This window comes from Culex pipiens, chromosome 2 (genome assembly GCF_016801865.2).
Source record: "Culex pipiens pallens isolate TS chromosome 2, TS_CPP_V2, whole genome shotgun sequence".
In the NCBI taxonomy this organism is placed as follows: domain Eukaryota; kingdom Metazoa; phylum Arthropoda; class Insecta; order Diptera; family Culicidae; genus Culex; species Culex pipiens.
Window position 1 is genome coordinate 194,522,663 of NC_068938.1, and position 17,100 is coordinate 194,539,762.

Sequence of the window (17,100 nt, forward strand, 5' to 3'; positions counted from 1 at the left end):
CAAGAAAACTAAAAAATACGAAAAAAAAAATTTGGGTCATGATTCGATTATCCGAAGTCCCATACAAACCTTCGAATAATCGAACTTCGGATAACCGAAACATTCGATAATCGAGGCTTCGGATTATCGAGTCTGGACTGTATATTTATGACTTTTCCAAAAATCACAATCCTTCAAATTTGTATGTCTTAGATATCAAATTTTGCACCATTAACTCTAGCGCAAAGAAATTTTTTGTTTAGGGGACAAATTAAAAAAGTATCTATTTTTGTCACTTTTAAAATGCTGGGTGTAATCTGATTCTACATTTTCTAGAAATCTTACGTAAGTTGGTTCTAATTCTCTCAAAATAGAGCAATCTCGCTGAAATCGATCAATTTTCAAAAATTTAAATTTTTCTTTCCTGTGACTAAAACAGCCAATGTGCATGTTTTGTTCAACCTTACAAGTCTTCATACAGTTTTGGCAGCAGTCCATGCAAAAATTGTACCGTTAACTGGGGTAAAACGGGATTTCAGTCTGAAAAAGGACAGGAAAGCTTTTTTTAGAGCACTTCATAGCATAAAGTTTAGAAATCGATGTTCTGTACCAATAAAATACACTAAAAAATTTGCCAAAATTTAGCTAAAACAGCTGTTTTGACTCACCGCATACGTTCCGATTCACCCGCGTTTTTTTTTTAATTTTCTTTATTTTCTAATCTGTGTGCAAGTTTGGAGCTAAGCTAAATTATCTACAAATAATTTCATATAGTTTGGATTTTTGGCAAAAATATGAAAAGTTTTTTCATATTTTTCATTTTAGGCCAATGCAAATATTTTTCAAAGTTTTTGTCTGTCCGGGGTCGAGGGAGGGGCGCAAAAACAATATAAATATTGAAATAACGAGCCATAGTTTTAACATTTGCATGGAAAAGTGTTTTAAAGTGCATTTTACACTGGTTCAGTTGTTTTGTAATCATTAGTTTTCAAAAAATATAAGATGCTAAAAATGATTCTAAACGCAGGGGAATGCATTTTAAATTGATTTCAGCTGATTGCAGTTCAATTCCCATTTAAATTTTGAAGTTTTTTGGAAAAATATTTTTTTTGCCCCTGATTTTTCGGGCCAACAAGACAAAAACTTTAAGAGCGAGTCCACAAACAGGGCATACCCCTTTGTATGGGACGTCGTGTGGACCTCACCAATCTGCCTGAAATTTTTAGGGGTTGTTTGTACATATAAAACTAGCATCTGGCCAAAATATGAGCACTCTAGGTCAACGGAAAGCGGGGTAAATCGGGACACAATGTTTGAAGGTTCAAAAACGTCAAAAATCGTAAAAAGGCTGTAACTTGGGCAAAATTCAATTTAATTTAAAAATTCAAAATGCATCTGAAAGGGTTTAAAAAAATCAACAAAATGCAGGGAAGAGCATCCCAATTGGTTGAATCTGAAGGGAGTTATTGGCATTTTAGTGAAAAAAATAGCATAATTTCAAACTCAAATAATAAAGTGTTCCATCCAGATATCAACTCGGTTCGACCTGCAGCTTGTAGGGGACATCTGGGACTACCATCTGAGACTGAGAACGCTTTGGGTACGGTAGTTTAACATATTAAATAGACACTTCTACTTTTAGTGAATTTTTTGGTTGTAAATTTTTGCTCCGGGGTAAATTTTTGCTTAGATCCCATTTTCTGATGATAATTTTATCATATTCGTGTTCCTGAGACAATTTCACAATAGAAACATGCATAAAAATGTTTATTTTCATCCATTTTAACCCTTTAAAAATGAAGTTAAAAAAAATCTTCGATTCTCATTTATTGAAAATCAGGTTCGTTTCCAAGGATACTAGATGACACCAGAAAAAAGCAGCATCTCATTTTTTTTAACTTTAATTTTTTAAAGGGTTAAAATGGATGAAAATAAACATTTTTATGCATGTTTCTATTGTGAAATTGTCTCAGAAACAAGAATATGATAAAATTATCATCAGAAAATGGGATCTAAGGGGGACCCCGAGCAAAAATTTACAACCAAAAAATTCACTAAAAGTAAAAGTGTCTATTTAATATGTTAAACTGCCTTACCCAAAGCGTTCTCAGTCTCAGATGGTAGTCCCAGATGCCCCCTACAAGCTGCAGGTCGAACCGAGTTGATATCTGGATGGAACACTTTTATTTGAGTTTGAAAATTGTGCTATTTTTTTACTAAAATGCCAATAACTCCCTTTAAATTCAACCAATTGGGATGCTCTACCCTGCATTTTGTTGAATTTGTTAAGCCCTTTCAGATGCATTTTGAATTTTGAAATTAAATTGAATTTTGCCCATGTTACAGCCTTTTTACGATTTTTGACGTTTTTGAACCTTCAAACTTTGTGTCCCGATTTGCCCCACTTCCCGTTGACCCAGAGTGCTCTTATTTTGGCCAGATACTAGTTTTATATGTACAAACAACCCCTGAAATTTTCAGGCAGATTGGTGAGGTCGATGCGAGATGGGTATGCTTTGCTCGTGGACTCGCTCTTAAAATAAACAATTATTTGTTATTTGTTACTTTTAACATCAAATTCGGTTATGCGACCAATATTTCATCACCGCCATTTTGAATTAAAAAAAATCAAAGAGGAAAAAATAAAATAAAATAGAAATTGCCGGTTCTTTAAAACGGAAGTATTTATTTGCGATTCTTTCATTATTCGCGAAATTTTTTTATAGGATATTGAAATAATCAAAATTAAATATAAAAGTCTCAGAATGCTAACCCAGTACGATGTGTACGAAAGTAGAAAATTTAAGCTTAAATCAGTATTCTGTATCAGAAAGAAATCGTAATGTGAACTTGTTTGCAAACTTGTCAAAACATACAGACTTGTGTTTTGATGTTTTTTCCAACAAAGTTGCACCCGCTGAGAAATACAGTCCAGACTCGATTATCCGTAGGTTTGTATGGAACTTCGGATAATCGAATAATGAGAAAAAAAATTCCGGGATTTATTATTTTCTTACTTTTTAACATCAAATTCGAGCTATGCGATCCCATTTTAGACAAATTTGAATGGTTGGTTGCGTTTTAAATTGAAAGATTCATTTTTTTCAATATTTTTCACTGCCATTTTGGCCGCCATCTTAGATTTAAAAAATTCTAAATCACCTTAGAGTAATTTAGAGGTCATACTAAAGCTCAACAATAAAAAAAAGACAACAAAAAAAATGTGATTCGCTTATCCGAAGTTTCGATTTTCCGAAGTGAAATTTAGCCAAGGCCTTCGGATAATCGAGTCTGGACTGTAACTTGTGAAATCATACGACACTGCAAACTAATTTGCTGATAGTTCTATGGACACTCCTGGAAACAAGAAAAAAAAAAACACTGAACCAGCGACAACAATTGCTGTTCTATCGAAATAATGCGCTGAACCGGTAAAAATCTTTTGGTTGAATTTTAAATAATTTGACCGGTTCTAAAGATTTTGCTTGAGAAATTGCTGAAACGTAAGGCGAAAATTTTTACTCAACCAGCATTGGATCGGGCAAATTTAACCGGTTTCTAATCTAGCGAAAAAGGTAATTTTTGTGCAGGCTGAGAAACTAGCGAGCTTACTAACAAGTTTTATTTAGCGAGTTTTATCGCGTTTTGGCGATAGATCCTTTTTCCGTGTAACTTTGTTCAATATGTTGTTGTTAATACATTTATTTCTGGCAGCTTTAACCTTCTTGGTCATTCGCTGCCCTTAGGTGTTATAAGCCTTGTAGGTATGTATAAGGTAAATATTGATTAAATTTATAAGTTGGTTACGCCAAATTTCGCTACGAATGTCATTATTGCCTTACCGCGGTCATGAATGCATGGAAACGAGTGTTATTTGTTATTTTTTTATGAAACCGCTCTCAACATATTTTCTAGAAAAATATCAGGCCTGAAAGCCTCTTTGGAGTAGTTTTTTTCAAATAAATCAAAGACCCTCGAAGAAGAACATCAACGATCAAAACCTCGAACATTTTTGATACTGGTAATCGAAGTTTGTTTTACCATCTTCATAGCTTTTTTTTTTAGTAATTCATCCAAATTGTAATTGTTATTATTTAACTTGACAGTTCGAGCGAAACTGTTCTTGATTGATCAAAATCACTCGTCATAAACATGGATGGAAATTCATAAACCCATGAATCTTATGCATGAATTCATGCATTTTATTCATGAAATCATGTAAATTTTCATGAAACCATGTAAAGCATGATTCATAAATTCGCGAATAAAATTTTACGACGTAAAATTGACACATGCATAAATAATCGTAAAATCATGAATATTTTTCATGAATTCATGAAGTTTTGTCATGACTTCATGAAAATCAGTCATGAAATCATGATAACACATGATTTCATGAAGGAAAATTCGTGAATATTCGTAAAAATATTTTAGCCTTGAATAAAATTCATAATTCGTGAAGAAAATTCATGAAATCATGAAATGTATCACGAAATCATGCACAAAATTATTTACAAGTTCATGAATCGAAATTCACGATATCTTGCACACTTTTTTTCCGTATATTTGTCATTTAAAAAAATAACCAATCGAATGTTGGATATACATCGGACAATCTCTCCGTAAACTAATGACATTATTCCAACGCTCAGGAATTAGCTTATTTCGTGTTCACACGCCATCAACCCGTAAAAGTTCGTCCTTGGCCAAACAAATGGGACCGTAATAATGGTGACATCCATCAAGCTCCTTTCACCATCCTAGCTGGCGGTGTGTGTGGGAGTATTTTTATCCTGCAAATCAACCAAACAGACATAAATCCAAAGCCTACTGCCATCAATCCGGTGCCGCCGTCGGGTGAAAAACAACAACCCTCTTTTGTCTCCCCCCCCGGGTCCCAGGTCCTAATCTGGCCAACTCAATCTGGCTCGTTATTGTTACATCGTCCTTCTTCTTGCGTTTCAACTCCAATAAAGACCACGCGCAGCGTAATAGAAAATGTTATTAAATTTCTCCTCTTTGCGTTCCCGCGGCTCAACGTAATGTAATAAAAACGTTAATGGAGTCCCTGCGTCGTCCTCGGTAAAGTCCTTTTTTTTGTGTGTGACACAAAACCAAACGAGTTTGAGAGACCTCCTCGACAGGAGAGAAAGAGGGAGACAAAAAAGAGGTGATTATCGTTAAATGAAATCGAAAAGCTGCGCGGAGCAGGGGGAAAATACTTGTACAAAAGTGGATAAAAACGAGACATGGAGAGGAAAAATGTGAGTGGAAAAGCGCTTACACGACATTGTTGTAAAAAAACAAGAAAAACAACAACAGAAAACTAAATCAATGCGCTTGAAACTAGAAGAGAGAGAGGAGTAGGTCCAGGTGGAGGAAAAGCCCTTTTCCAACCCCCTAGAACCGAAAGCGTGGCTTGCTGAGTTGCTCACCAATACCAACAGCAGTGCATTGAAAGAGGGATGAGTGAGAGGCATAATAGTGTGAGAGAGTGCTCTTCATTGACAATATGGAATGAGTGTGAAGCAGAGCGAGCTGAAGGAGCGAGAAGTTGTGAGCAGCACTTGAGGCTCGGACGAAGCGTCGTTGAGCGGTTGTTGAATGCACAATGTGATTTTTCATTAATTGTTTTAAACATAAATTCGATTAATAATTAACTTTAACTTTCCATTTTTGCCGAAATTATTTCGGAATGCAAAAGCTATTCTTAATGTTAAATTTTTTAGTATTCTTGGCAAATTTGATTAGTAATTAGTTGGCATGTTGGTATGTTTTTCATTTTTTCGGGATATTTTTGGTAAACAGAAATATAAACATTAAGTCGTTTGCTGATAAAATTGTTGAAAATTAATGTTATCGGCTTCGAAGCAAACGTTTCAAAAGCATTTATTTCGAAGCAGATTTTTTTTGAAAAATGTTGTTTTTTTTTAATCCGGGGTAGCTTTGATAGTCACTGCGTAATAGTGTGCAAATTGAATTGATTAGTTTATTAAGTTTTAATAACATGTATGTAAATTTGAAATTAGGTCAAACAAAAAAAAATTCAACTTTGATAAAAGAATGTTTTTTTCATAAAAATACAATTTCCAAATTTACTAAGAAATTTGTTCCATTGAAAAATTTAATAAATCTGAAGATATTTTTGAATTCTGTTTCAATAACACTTATATCTTACAAATTAAATTAAATTGTTTTATGTATAAATTTGTTCAAAGAATCCGATAATAAAGTCTGTTTTCTGATTACTCATTATCATTGAGATTATTTCAAGTTTTTGTATACTAAACACAACATTCTATTTCATGTTGTGTCTTGACAAAAAAAACCAAAAATTTCACCCAATATTAGACATGATAACAAACACAAAAAAAAAGTATTAAATCGCATTATCTCACTCCCCTTTAAAAGAATAAAAGTTTATTAGGGTAGTGTAAGCCGAATGTAAAGATAAGATTGAATTCAATAAAGTAATAATAATTTAAAAAAATTAGAGTGATTTTTTCTTGTCAATCTTTTCATCCTTTTTTTTTTATAAATTATATTTAAAAATAAAAATTCAAGCCACGTTAAATATTGAGAAAATTTTTAACGAGTTCAGTTGTAATACAGTTGTCTCTCGTTTTCGATCCCTTCAATATCAATTACAACTCAATAACGTTAAAACCGTCGAGAGAGGGAGGTATCAAATTATAGAATGAAAAATCAAAGCATGCTACTAAATAGGACTGAACAAATATTGACAGCTGGAGCATTTTTTGTATCGAGAAGATCGACCGCAGTTAATTACAAAAATATCTACGATAAAAAGAGATATTTTTTAATATTAAAAAAGGCCGTTGCAAATATTTTTCAAAGTTTCTGTCGCCCCCCCCCCCCCCCCCCCCTTCAAAATCAAAATATTTTTTCAAAAAACTTCAAAATTTTAAAGGAAATAGAAAACCATTAGAAATGCATTTTCCTGCGTTTAAAACCATATTTAGCATGTCTGTGATCGATCAAAAATATTTTTAATTTTTGTGAAATTCCAATGTACAGGCACCGCAAAAAGTTTTTTTCGACGAAAAAAAAATCTCTTCAATACTTGGATATTTTGAAAACTAATGATTGCAAAACAACTGGGCAGGTGTAAAATACATTTAAAAACACTTTTTTCATTCAAATGTTGAGACCATGGCTTGTTATTTGAATTTTATTTTTTTTTTCTACACAGAAAAAAAAAATGATGGTAATATTCATCAGGAAATGATGACAGATTTTGTGGCAAAAAATATGTGTAATATTACATCAGGAATTGTTGAATTTTCATCAGTTTCTGATGAATATTCATCAGGTTCACATTTTTACACATTTTTTATGTAATATTACTCAAAAAATTATTAATATTCAACCAACCAAATTTTCAACATTCCAAAATTCAACTTTTTTTGCTGTGTAGCCACTAGCCTTTGCCTTCCTCACCTTACTGAGGAAAGGCTATAAAATCACTCGAAAAATGATATTCGTGTATACTTATCGACTCAGAATCAAATTCTGAGCAAATGTCTGTGTGTGTGGTGGAATGTTGATCAAAAAATTGTCACTCGATTATCTCGAGACTGGCTAAACCGATTTTGTCCGTTTTGGTCTCATTCGATCCATCTTGGGGTCCCATAAGTCGCTATTTAAATTATGTAGTTTAGTTAAGTACTTCAAAAGTTATGCTAAAAAAACGATTTTGACTAAAGTTCGGAAGATTGTAAAAAGGGTGGTTTTTGTAAGAAAACCCATCGTAATATACATTTTTAGAAAGGTGTTTGAAAGACCTTTCCAACGCGTCCAAGGCATAGAAGATCTGACAACCCTATCAAAAGTTATTAGCACTTAAGTCTTATTTATACACTTTTTGGAGGCCGGGTCTCAGATATTTTGACACATAAGTGTCAATATGAAGATCTGAATATTCAGTCTAGTTGTATGATAGCACCTTTTAAATGTGAGGAAGGCACCAACCACCTAAGGGTGGATTAAGTAAGGTTTTTCTATAAGATGGGTGCAAAAAATATCAGATCAACATATTTTTTTCTATTCAAAAAATTAAGTTTGTTCAACCTTTGATTGGGTACAGACATTTTGATAATTTTCTGTCAACTCACATGAAATCGGAAAACCCTTCTTGCAGTAAAATGATACAATTCAGACTCGATTATCCGAAGGCTTTGGAAAAATTTCACTTCGATTAATCGAATCACAAAAAAATGTTGGTTGTCTTATTTTCGATTGTCGAGTTTAAGTATGACCCCATAAACTTCACTAAAGTGGTTTAGAATTTTGAAATCCAAGATGGCGCTGTTGAAATACTAAAATATGCATTTCGTAATTAGACAATCAACTATTCAAATTTGACTAAAATGGGGTCGTAAAACTCGAATTTAGTGTTATTAGCAAGAATAAGTCTGTAATTTTCAACTGACGATATCTCGGAAACTATTGATCAGGTTTTCAATGTTAATATAATAAAACTTTTGAGAAATTTTCTGATTTCTTCGAACTAATTTCAACATTTTAAATTCAGCTATATTTTTGAAATGGTCTAAAAATTGATAAGGGTAATTCTCCGCCAACTCACACAGCAGTTGCCCCGACCCCTCTTCGATTTACGTGAAACTCTGTCCTAAGGGGTAACTTTTGTCCCTGATCACGAATCCGAGGTCCGTTTTTTGATATCTCGTGACGGAGGGGCGGAACGACCCCTTTTTTTTGAACATGTGAAAAAAGAGGCGTTTTTCAATAATTTGCAGCCTGAAACGGTGATGAGATAGAAAATTGGTGTCAAAGGGACTTTTATGTAAAATTAGACGTCCGATTTGATGTCGTACTCAGAATTCCGAAAAAACGTATCGAAAAAAAGAACTAAAAAGTTTTGAAAATTCTCCCATTTTTCGTTACTCGACTGTGAAAATTTTTGCAACATGTCATTTTAAGGGAAATTTATTGTACTTTTCGAATCTACATTAACCCTGAAGGGTAATTTTTTCACTTAAAACAAAAATTTTCATTTTAAAATATCGTGTTTTTAATAACCCTGCAATTTTTTAGAGTATAATGAACAGATTTCGTGTGAGTTGGTAGGGAATTACGCATAATTTTTCAAATTTCATAGTTTAGACCAAATTATTTTTTTTTGTTAAACTTTTAGAAAATTTAGCTAAAGTTTACATTTTTAACATTGAAAATCGGACCAATAGTTTTAGAGATATTGTCAGTTGAAAATTACAGGCTTATCAGGAGACACTTAGATATAATCATTTCCACCAGAAACTAACTGCCCAATTTTTCAATGTTACAGTGAGCTTTTCAAAAATATTTTTTAGAGGTAGTTTCTTTTAAAAAAGTATTTTTTAAATGCAAAATACGGAAAGCGAGTGTAGTCAGCTAATGAAATGTATACCTGAGAGAAGCTTTAACTTTAAAACAATAATTTTTATCATGAAAATAGAATGTACTTTTCAATTAAAAATTCGATTTTGTTTAAAAAAATCGATTTTATTTTTTTTTTCCAGGTTTGCGATATTAAAAAAAAAACATCATTCTCTTCAACCAGATTTTGCACCATCATGCGCTATGGCTCAGAAGTCCCGCACTACAGTCCCCTAAAAATATAAAAAAAATCTAAAATTAAAACATACATATTTTAGGAACTTCATTTTTAGCTATAAAAAAAGATAAAATCGGATTTTTTTCGTGTGCCTATTTTTTCCGAAAAGTCCTAATGATAGAAAATGACTTGTGACATAGGGAAAAAGGTTCCCACAAATCAATAAATACAAAGAAAAGTCGATTTGTGAACCACTCATGTAGAAGGGACATAATCTTTTTTTTTTCGAATAGATTTATTTAATATTATGTAAATCATTCATTAATACATTTGTAAATTCTATACTGAAGAACAAAAAATCATAACATTCAATTTCTCCAACTTGTCCCAGTGTGTCCGTCCATCCGTCACATAAGTACGCGCACTCTCCTCTCGACGACAATGTCAAAAAGCTTCTTGAGTGCGCACAGCATAAACATCATCACCCATCGCTTTCAATGCTCCTCGAGAGGACACACTCCAAAAAGTGCGCGCACACTCTTCTTCCTGATGACGGCGGCTCTTTCCACACACCAATACAGATGAACCACAGCACAGCGAGAGGAAAGAAAAATGGCGTTTGAGCGGGAAAAGGGGCGTTACTACACTCACAGTTCCGAATGTGACGTTTCGTAGGAGTGGTAAAATGTAATTTTTAATCTTCGTTTCGGTAAAATTCCATGTACTTATGTAAAATTTTATCTCAATTAGGTAAAATTTTATGTAAAATATGTAAAATTTTATCTTCTTAAGGTCAAATTTTATGTAAAATATGTAAAATTTTAGATGTTTTTTTGAAGTTGTAAATATGTCCTTCGCCCACTTGGATGGGCGATGAGAGCGCAGAGAGGATGCCAGGACAAGAGGGCCACTCGTCATACACACTCTCATAAATAAAGAGGAAGCCGCACTTTGGGATTGGTTGGGCATGAGAGAGAAAAGGATAGAGTGCTGTGGCTGTGGTTGCACCTCTCTCTCGCTCTTTTCTCCTTTCCCTTCAACGTCGAGTGGTCTTCGAGCTTCGGAGCTTGGAGTGCCCACTTACCTTCAAGTGAAAACATAATTTAGTTACAGTCAAGAACTAGCCATCAACGGCTGCTGAAGAGTGGAGAGTGCTTCTTAGAGACGAGTGTATCCGGTTTGAGCGCGATCTTGATTAACAGTGTGTTCGGGTGTAATAACAGTATCGTTTGATTATCACGCGCGAGCCTGCTTCGATCGCGAGTGAGTGGAGTGAATAAGGAAGAGTGATTCGTTCGCGAGTGAATCGAACGCGATCCAAGTGACCGGCGAGAGTGCGTGGTGATCGTCTCGCAAGTGATTTAGATCCTGTCAAAGTGGCCGCGGAAAAGAAGGACACTGGTGCAGGTGCCGCCAGTCCCCGGAAAACGCCACCACGGAGGCCATCCGTTCCGGAATCGTCCCCGCAAACGCCACCGTCGGTTCCCGCCAGCCTGGGTGGTGACGCGATGTCTCCGACGGCGGTCGCAGCTGGCGCGGTCAATCCGCCGCCGGGAATGCTCAACTGGGCGCCGATTCTGTTTCCCTCGGCCTGGAACCACCCGGCGCTGCTGCCCGCGTTCTATCCGGCCGCGCTCCGGTCCCTGCCCGGGTAAGTCGTCCGGCTTCCGGCCATTTGTCATAATTACGGGTGGGGTTGTCCCGATCAAAAGACCATAAATAAACGGATTAAACGAATGCAGGGAGTGCAGCAGCTCGTAATTGCTTCCTGGTGGATGGCCATAAAAAACGAACTTTCCGGAAAGCGCAATCGCTTCAATCGGGTTCGATACGGGAAGATACGGAGAGGACGTAATCTCGTTATGAATGGGTTTTTCGTTGACGACCTCGTCCGGAAGAGAGTCTTTGAGGACGTGTGAGACAGTAATCGGCGCAGCGGGAGGTCACAGAGATACTTGGGGTGAAGGCGAGAATTTGTTTGCAAAGATTTCCAGCGACTTGGTTGGCCTTGACTTTAACAAATTATATAAAGCAGAAATAAACAAGGGCGTCTATGTGTACTTTAATTTGTAAAAAATAATCGAAGCATGCCTTGAACAGTATTTTTCGTGATACATAATTTTATTTTTCAAATGTGTTGAACATTTTTTTTTAAAAGAGTTGAAAAATTTCTAGAATGTTTGCTAAGTTAGTTATTTTTTAAAGTAAGTATTTTTTTAAATAAAATCTAAAACATGTTTAGCTTAATAATACAATCTATTCCCTTTTTTCAAATTAAAATTTTGTTCTAAAATTGTTTTTGTCTTATGATAGGAAAATAGATTTTAGAAATTGTTATTTAATTTGTAATTCCATAATTTTTAACATGTTTTTTTTCAATCTATTTTCAACTACATTCAATTCAAACATTATGAAGAAAATTAATGACAACTAAAATGTGTTGAAAATTCAAAATAAATGTCCACGTGGTTTATGGATGGCCCTTGGACATATTTTATCAATTTTAGTATTTTTCAACACTTTCAGATTTTGATAATTCAAAAGCATTTATAAACTGCCAATAAATGCATAGTTGTCTCACGTGAAATTCTGTCATTTTTGAAAAATTCGAACAAATTGAGACAAACTAAAGTTATATATTTTTTTGGTTCAAAGAGATTTAGTCTTAGATTCAGCTTGCGTATCGAAAACTATTTGTTCAAATTCTCAACTAAAGATCACTTTACAACCACCCTCAAACACTTAAGTGCCCTACTTAAATCTGTATATTATTTCAAGTCCTTTTTCGCCTCCCAAAAAAAAGCAGAACCCTCAAGCATAAACTTCACACTTTTACGGCGGGGAAATCCGCGTCGATCCAAGGTGGCTAAGCCACGTATTTCCCCGAATTTTTGTTCAAGATCCCTGCTAGCCTGCTCCGATCCCGAAATCCCTTGGATACCTGTCCGCCGAGGAGTCAAACCTTGCGGGAGCTGCATGTGCAATTGTCGTGAGCGAGTGTATTTGCAAATGTCATTAGCATAAAGAATTTTGAGGGAGTCATAAAACGGCTTGAGCACAAGTGCTGCGCGGCGGCCAGATGTTCGCACCTTCTGTTTACACAGACCAACGAAGGTAGAGCATGATCGAGCTGGAACTCCTCCGTTCGGGCAGGGCCTACTATGGCGTTAAGGAACTTGGCAACGCAGTGAGGGCAAAGGAAGAGAGAGAGAGAGGCGAAGGTTTTATTTTTTGGGAAAATTCGGAAATTTGGGGATTTCCTGGCTATACAAACAAGAGGATGTGGCCCGGGTAGGTTGCAAAAGGTAGAGAAGGTGGTCAGGTAGATGGGCGGCGATCGGTGTGAGGAGAGAGAAAGTGTGAAAGTAATTAAGGTGGGTTGATTTCACAAGTGATTAGGCCGGACTGACGCCCTTCGTTTGGATATCGATCCGGAACGGGAGTGACTCGCCCTAAACGGCGGCGTGGAGTGTGGGTTTAGCCAGCTTGAAGGGCTATCATTCTGGGTTAATAGGCTTGCCATTTTGATCATAAGAATATCTTTGTGAAATATCTTTTATCGGTTCACACCAACCGGAACCTTTTGCATCGAGATTTGTGTGGCAAACATTTGAGTATTTTGAAAACTACGGGAATTAATAGTTTCCTAAAGTTTTGTCTACAATACTATTTACAACAAATTTAGACTATTTTTACTATCAGATTATTGCAGGATTTTGTCCGTCAGTTCGACAACTTTCTTGGTTGCTGTGGACGTTTAAGTATATTCATTTATTAATTCATTGCTTTCTTCGAAAAATAGTTCAGACTTTACATTTAAATTTTATATTGTTATTAAAATTTAGAGATTTTAAAATTATATTTTCTTAAGAAGTATTTTTTCTAGACTGTTCGACAGGTCTGCTCGAGTTGCCTTGATTAAGATGAAGGTGGGGGTAAAACGGGCGATGAAATTTGAGGTCCAAAATCATTGAAAATATAATAAATCTTCAATTTTCTCGTAGATTTTTCAAATAGCATTTCAAAGCACCGACAACTTTTTTTTATCGGTCTCAATCACCCATATTCATTAAAGACAAACCAGAGAGAAGGTCAAAACTTATGTAATTTTGTGGACTAATAATACGATTTTCATACGCAATTTCACAGTTTATGTTTAGGACCTTTCAACCAGGGTTACCAGGTCTTAACAGAAAAAAATTTGACGAAAATTCCGAAAAAATCTGGCAAGCCACTTTTCTCAAATTATTGAGCAAAATTTTGTTCATAAATGGTGCATTTTAATTTTTTTATACGAAACAAACAATATACATTAATTTAACTTAGTCTGGAAGAAAAAGTTTTATTTTTCAAATTGCCACTTAAAAAAAACTGGCAACCCTGCTTTCGACTGTCAAATGCAACAAAAAAAATTGGAATTCATGAGTAGAGTTTTACAGAAACTCGACCAATTTGAAGTTTTTTTTTATGTTTGTTGACCTGAAACTTCAATTTCTGGTTCAATCCACTTCCCTTTGTCGTATGGGGCTCATATTTGGTTTGAGTTCATATAGACAAATAAACGCTTTTTCATCCAAATCTGTTTAAACATACTATCAAATTTATTTGTAGAACATTTCAAAAAAGTCAGAATCTCTGCTACACAGAAAAAAAAATCATGGTAATATTAAATATGGGAAGGGGTACATCTTTTATGTCAGAAAAAAGGTGTAATTTTACCTCTAGAAATGTGTAATTTTACCACTTTTCTGGTGTAATGTCACTTTTTCAGTCTAAATTGAGGTAAAATTACATCATAAAAGAAGTAATATTCAACCTTCCAAAATTACAGCTTCCAAATTTACATTATTTTTTACTGTGTAACTATTTTTAGTTGTTTATTTCAAAGTTTGCGGTGATATTTTTGGTATGGAACGATCTACTCTCCTCAAAATTTTATCTTGAAAATTAATTATTTTTTTATCTCATAAAAAATGACAAAATGTTTAGCGTGATTAGATTAGATAATAAAAATGACAAAATTTTAAGTGGGAGAAATATGCGACTATGAGCAATAAAACTACCACAAATTATGGTAGAAAAAAACAAACTTAAAACGAAATTAAGTGTTCCGTAAAAAATAGCTCAATACGGGTAAAACACCTTAAAATGACCGCGTGGAGATTTTCCCTTGTCCCCTTAAAAAGGGGGAACATCAACACTTGTCGGCCGACAATGGCCGGCTGTCATGGCGTTGAGAATCTGGTTCAGGTGGAATTGGTTTTATTCCCAATTACTAGTGCCTAGGCAATCTGGTATGGAAAATCATCTTTTAACATGTCGAAATCCAGTCTGCAATCAGCAAACATCACCGTCTGCTAATAGCGAAGCGATGCGAACATGGGAAAAATGCCTTGAAAATCTTAAAAAATAGCTTTATTTAATAGGCAACGAATTTTAATTCGGCATCCTGTTCATAATTGAAATTAATTGCATTTTTGAATGTTTGTGTACAAATGCACAACAAATAAAAATTAAATTGTATGTTGATATCTGTAGTTTTTTAAAAGGTCGAATAAACAAAGTTTTCATTTTTTACCTTTTTAATGGTTGTTGAATATCCCTAACTCAAGGCGGTTTTATAAAAATATATATTTATTTTGACGTATTTTTGATTATTGTTCAATTAGTGTAGCAAAACATTTTTTTCCTTTTTGAGGTAAAAGCAACAAAACATCTTAGAAAGGCCAATTTGTTTCCAAAACAATATCTATTTAAATTTTAAATTTTTTTTTCAAATTCTCATACAAAACAAACAAACAAAACAAGCTTTGACGCAAGGATCAAGTAAATGAAATGGGACAGTTATTTATCTCTGTGCAACAAACACTGGATGACAAAATTATTAACTTGTGATTCTAGTCTGGTGCCAAATTTTTTATATCGATAGTTTTTTTCGTTTTCAGGAGATACATGACCATTCTATGCACAATAAGGAAAGTAGGTTAGATTTGTCGTCGCGACTATCAATAAGAGTGGTTTGACTGTAGAAAATGACGTCCTTGACTCATAAGTTAGCTTTGTATAAATTCATAAGCAACCATTTCAGCAAATCAATTCGTAAATTGAGTTGTAACACTTCTAACAAACTCAGAAATGTGTCGGCAACCATCTCCAAAGGATTACACTTCTCATTCCATTCTCCTGATGTTTTATACAAGTCATCGAAAACGTGCTCCGGCAGCCATAAAACATCTCAATTTCCACTCCAGCAAAGTGTTGTTCAGCCAAATTTCCCCGAAATCAAACTCGAGTGGTGGTACTTGGAAGCTCGTTTATATTTTCAGTTCTTTTTCGGCAAAATTCACAAGGTGGTCCGGAAAACAACACAAAACTTATGCTAATTCCCAGGGCCGGCTGCAGTTTCGCACCTTGCTAGCTTGCTTCTACTAGATGAGTTCAGAGTACGTGACCTAACAAAGAAAACTCAGGACAGGACATTCCGTGTTGCTCGAAGTTGGGTTTTTGGGAATTCCCGACAGTAAAGCAGTGCGAACGAACTTGCGGGAGGACGCTCTTTCTCACCGAGCTCGCTCTCCAGGATCGTCTCTAATTTGCATTTATTATTGTTTTTGGAGGAATAAATTATCCCTTACAGGTGCTGGTTGCAAGTACTTGCTCTGCTGAGCAAAAATCGTTGCATTTTTAATAAGTTTTACAGGTTTCCGAGCCGGCGGCATTGTGGAAGGTGTTAAAAAAGGAACTACGGGAAATTCCGGAATTTCAAGGTTGCCTGCTCGGTCTGCCTGCGACGATCGTGTCTTCGTCCGGTTTGGCACAGAAATCTACTTTTTTTTTTCTCGACCGATTTCGATCCCGACTAGAAAGAAGAAAAAATCGGATTCCATCAAGCCGAAAAGTTAACCTTTTGCGGGGCCCGATTAATGAGCGTCGGCTTATGCTAATTTCCCAAACAAAACATTGCAGACTTTCACACCTCGGCACACGATCCTTTTGCGGTTTTGTCAGCGGTAATCTTATCGGGACTCTGGGGCTAAAACAACACCACGGTTGTTGTGTACCAACCACTCATTAGCATTATCCCGGCTCAGTAGGTTAGAAGATCAGTCACCTCAGTTGGCCATGATAAGCCCTGGGATTGTGGTTTTCGGCCCTTTGGCGGGAACTGTCGTGGGATAGTAGGCCATGTCCGCGGTGGTAATTAGTCATCTGGAAGTCAGTTTTGAAGTGATGTTCTAATTTTTGTAATTTTTCAAAACTTAAATTTAACTACACGGAGAAAAATCAGTTCCGAAAATCGTGAACAAGCGTTCATGAAAAGTCTGAACCACAAACAAAGTGTTCAAATTCCATGCTTGATCCATTTTGAATATCCAATGTTTTGATTCAAAAGTAACCTCATTGTAACAATCATAAGAAGAGAAACGATGACATCTCTCAAAAACCAGTTGAACGCCTACCTCGATCCGAATTTGAATCAAATTTGTGTGATTGACCCATCACCTGTCACCGTTGAATAACCCCAAAATTTCAACAAAAATGTC

General features: G+C 35.2%; 1 protein-coding gene across 2 annotated transcripts in view; it reads left to right on the forward strand.

Moving 5' to 3' along the window:
- Window positions 1-17,100, forward strand: part of LOC120424715 (homeobox protein vnd) — a 43,251-nt gene that overhangs the window by 19,539 nt on the left and 6,612 nt on the right. The window contains exon 1 of one of the 2 annotated variants that reach the window (XM_039588897.2): window positions 10,680-11,207. The exons of the other annotated variant lie outside the window; for it this stretch is intronic. Within the exon in view, the coding sequence (XP_039444831.1) occupies window positions 11,065-11,207 (143 nt within the window). The 5' untranslated portion in view covers window positions 10,680-11,064. Of the gene's footprint in view, window positions 1-10,679; window positions 11,208-17,100 lie in introns of those variants that run through there. 2 annotated transcript variants of the gene reach the window in all.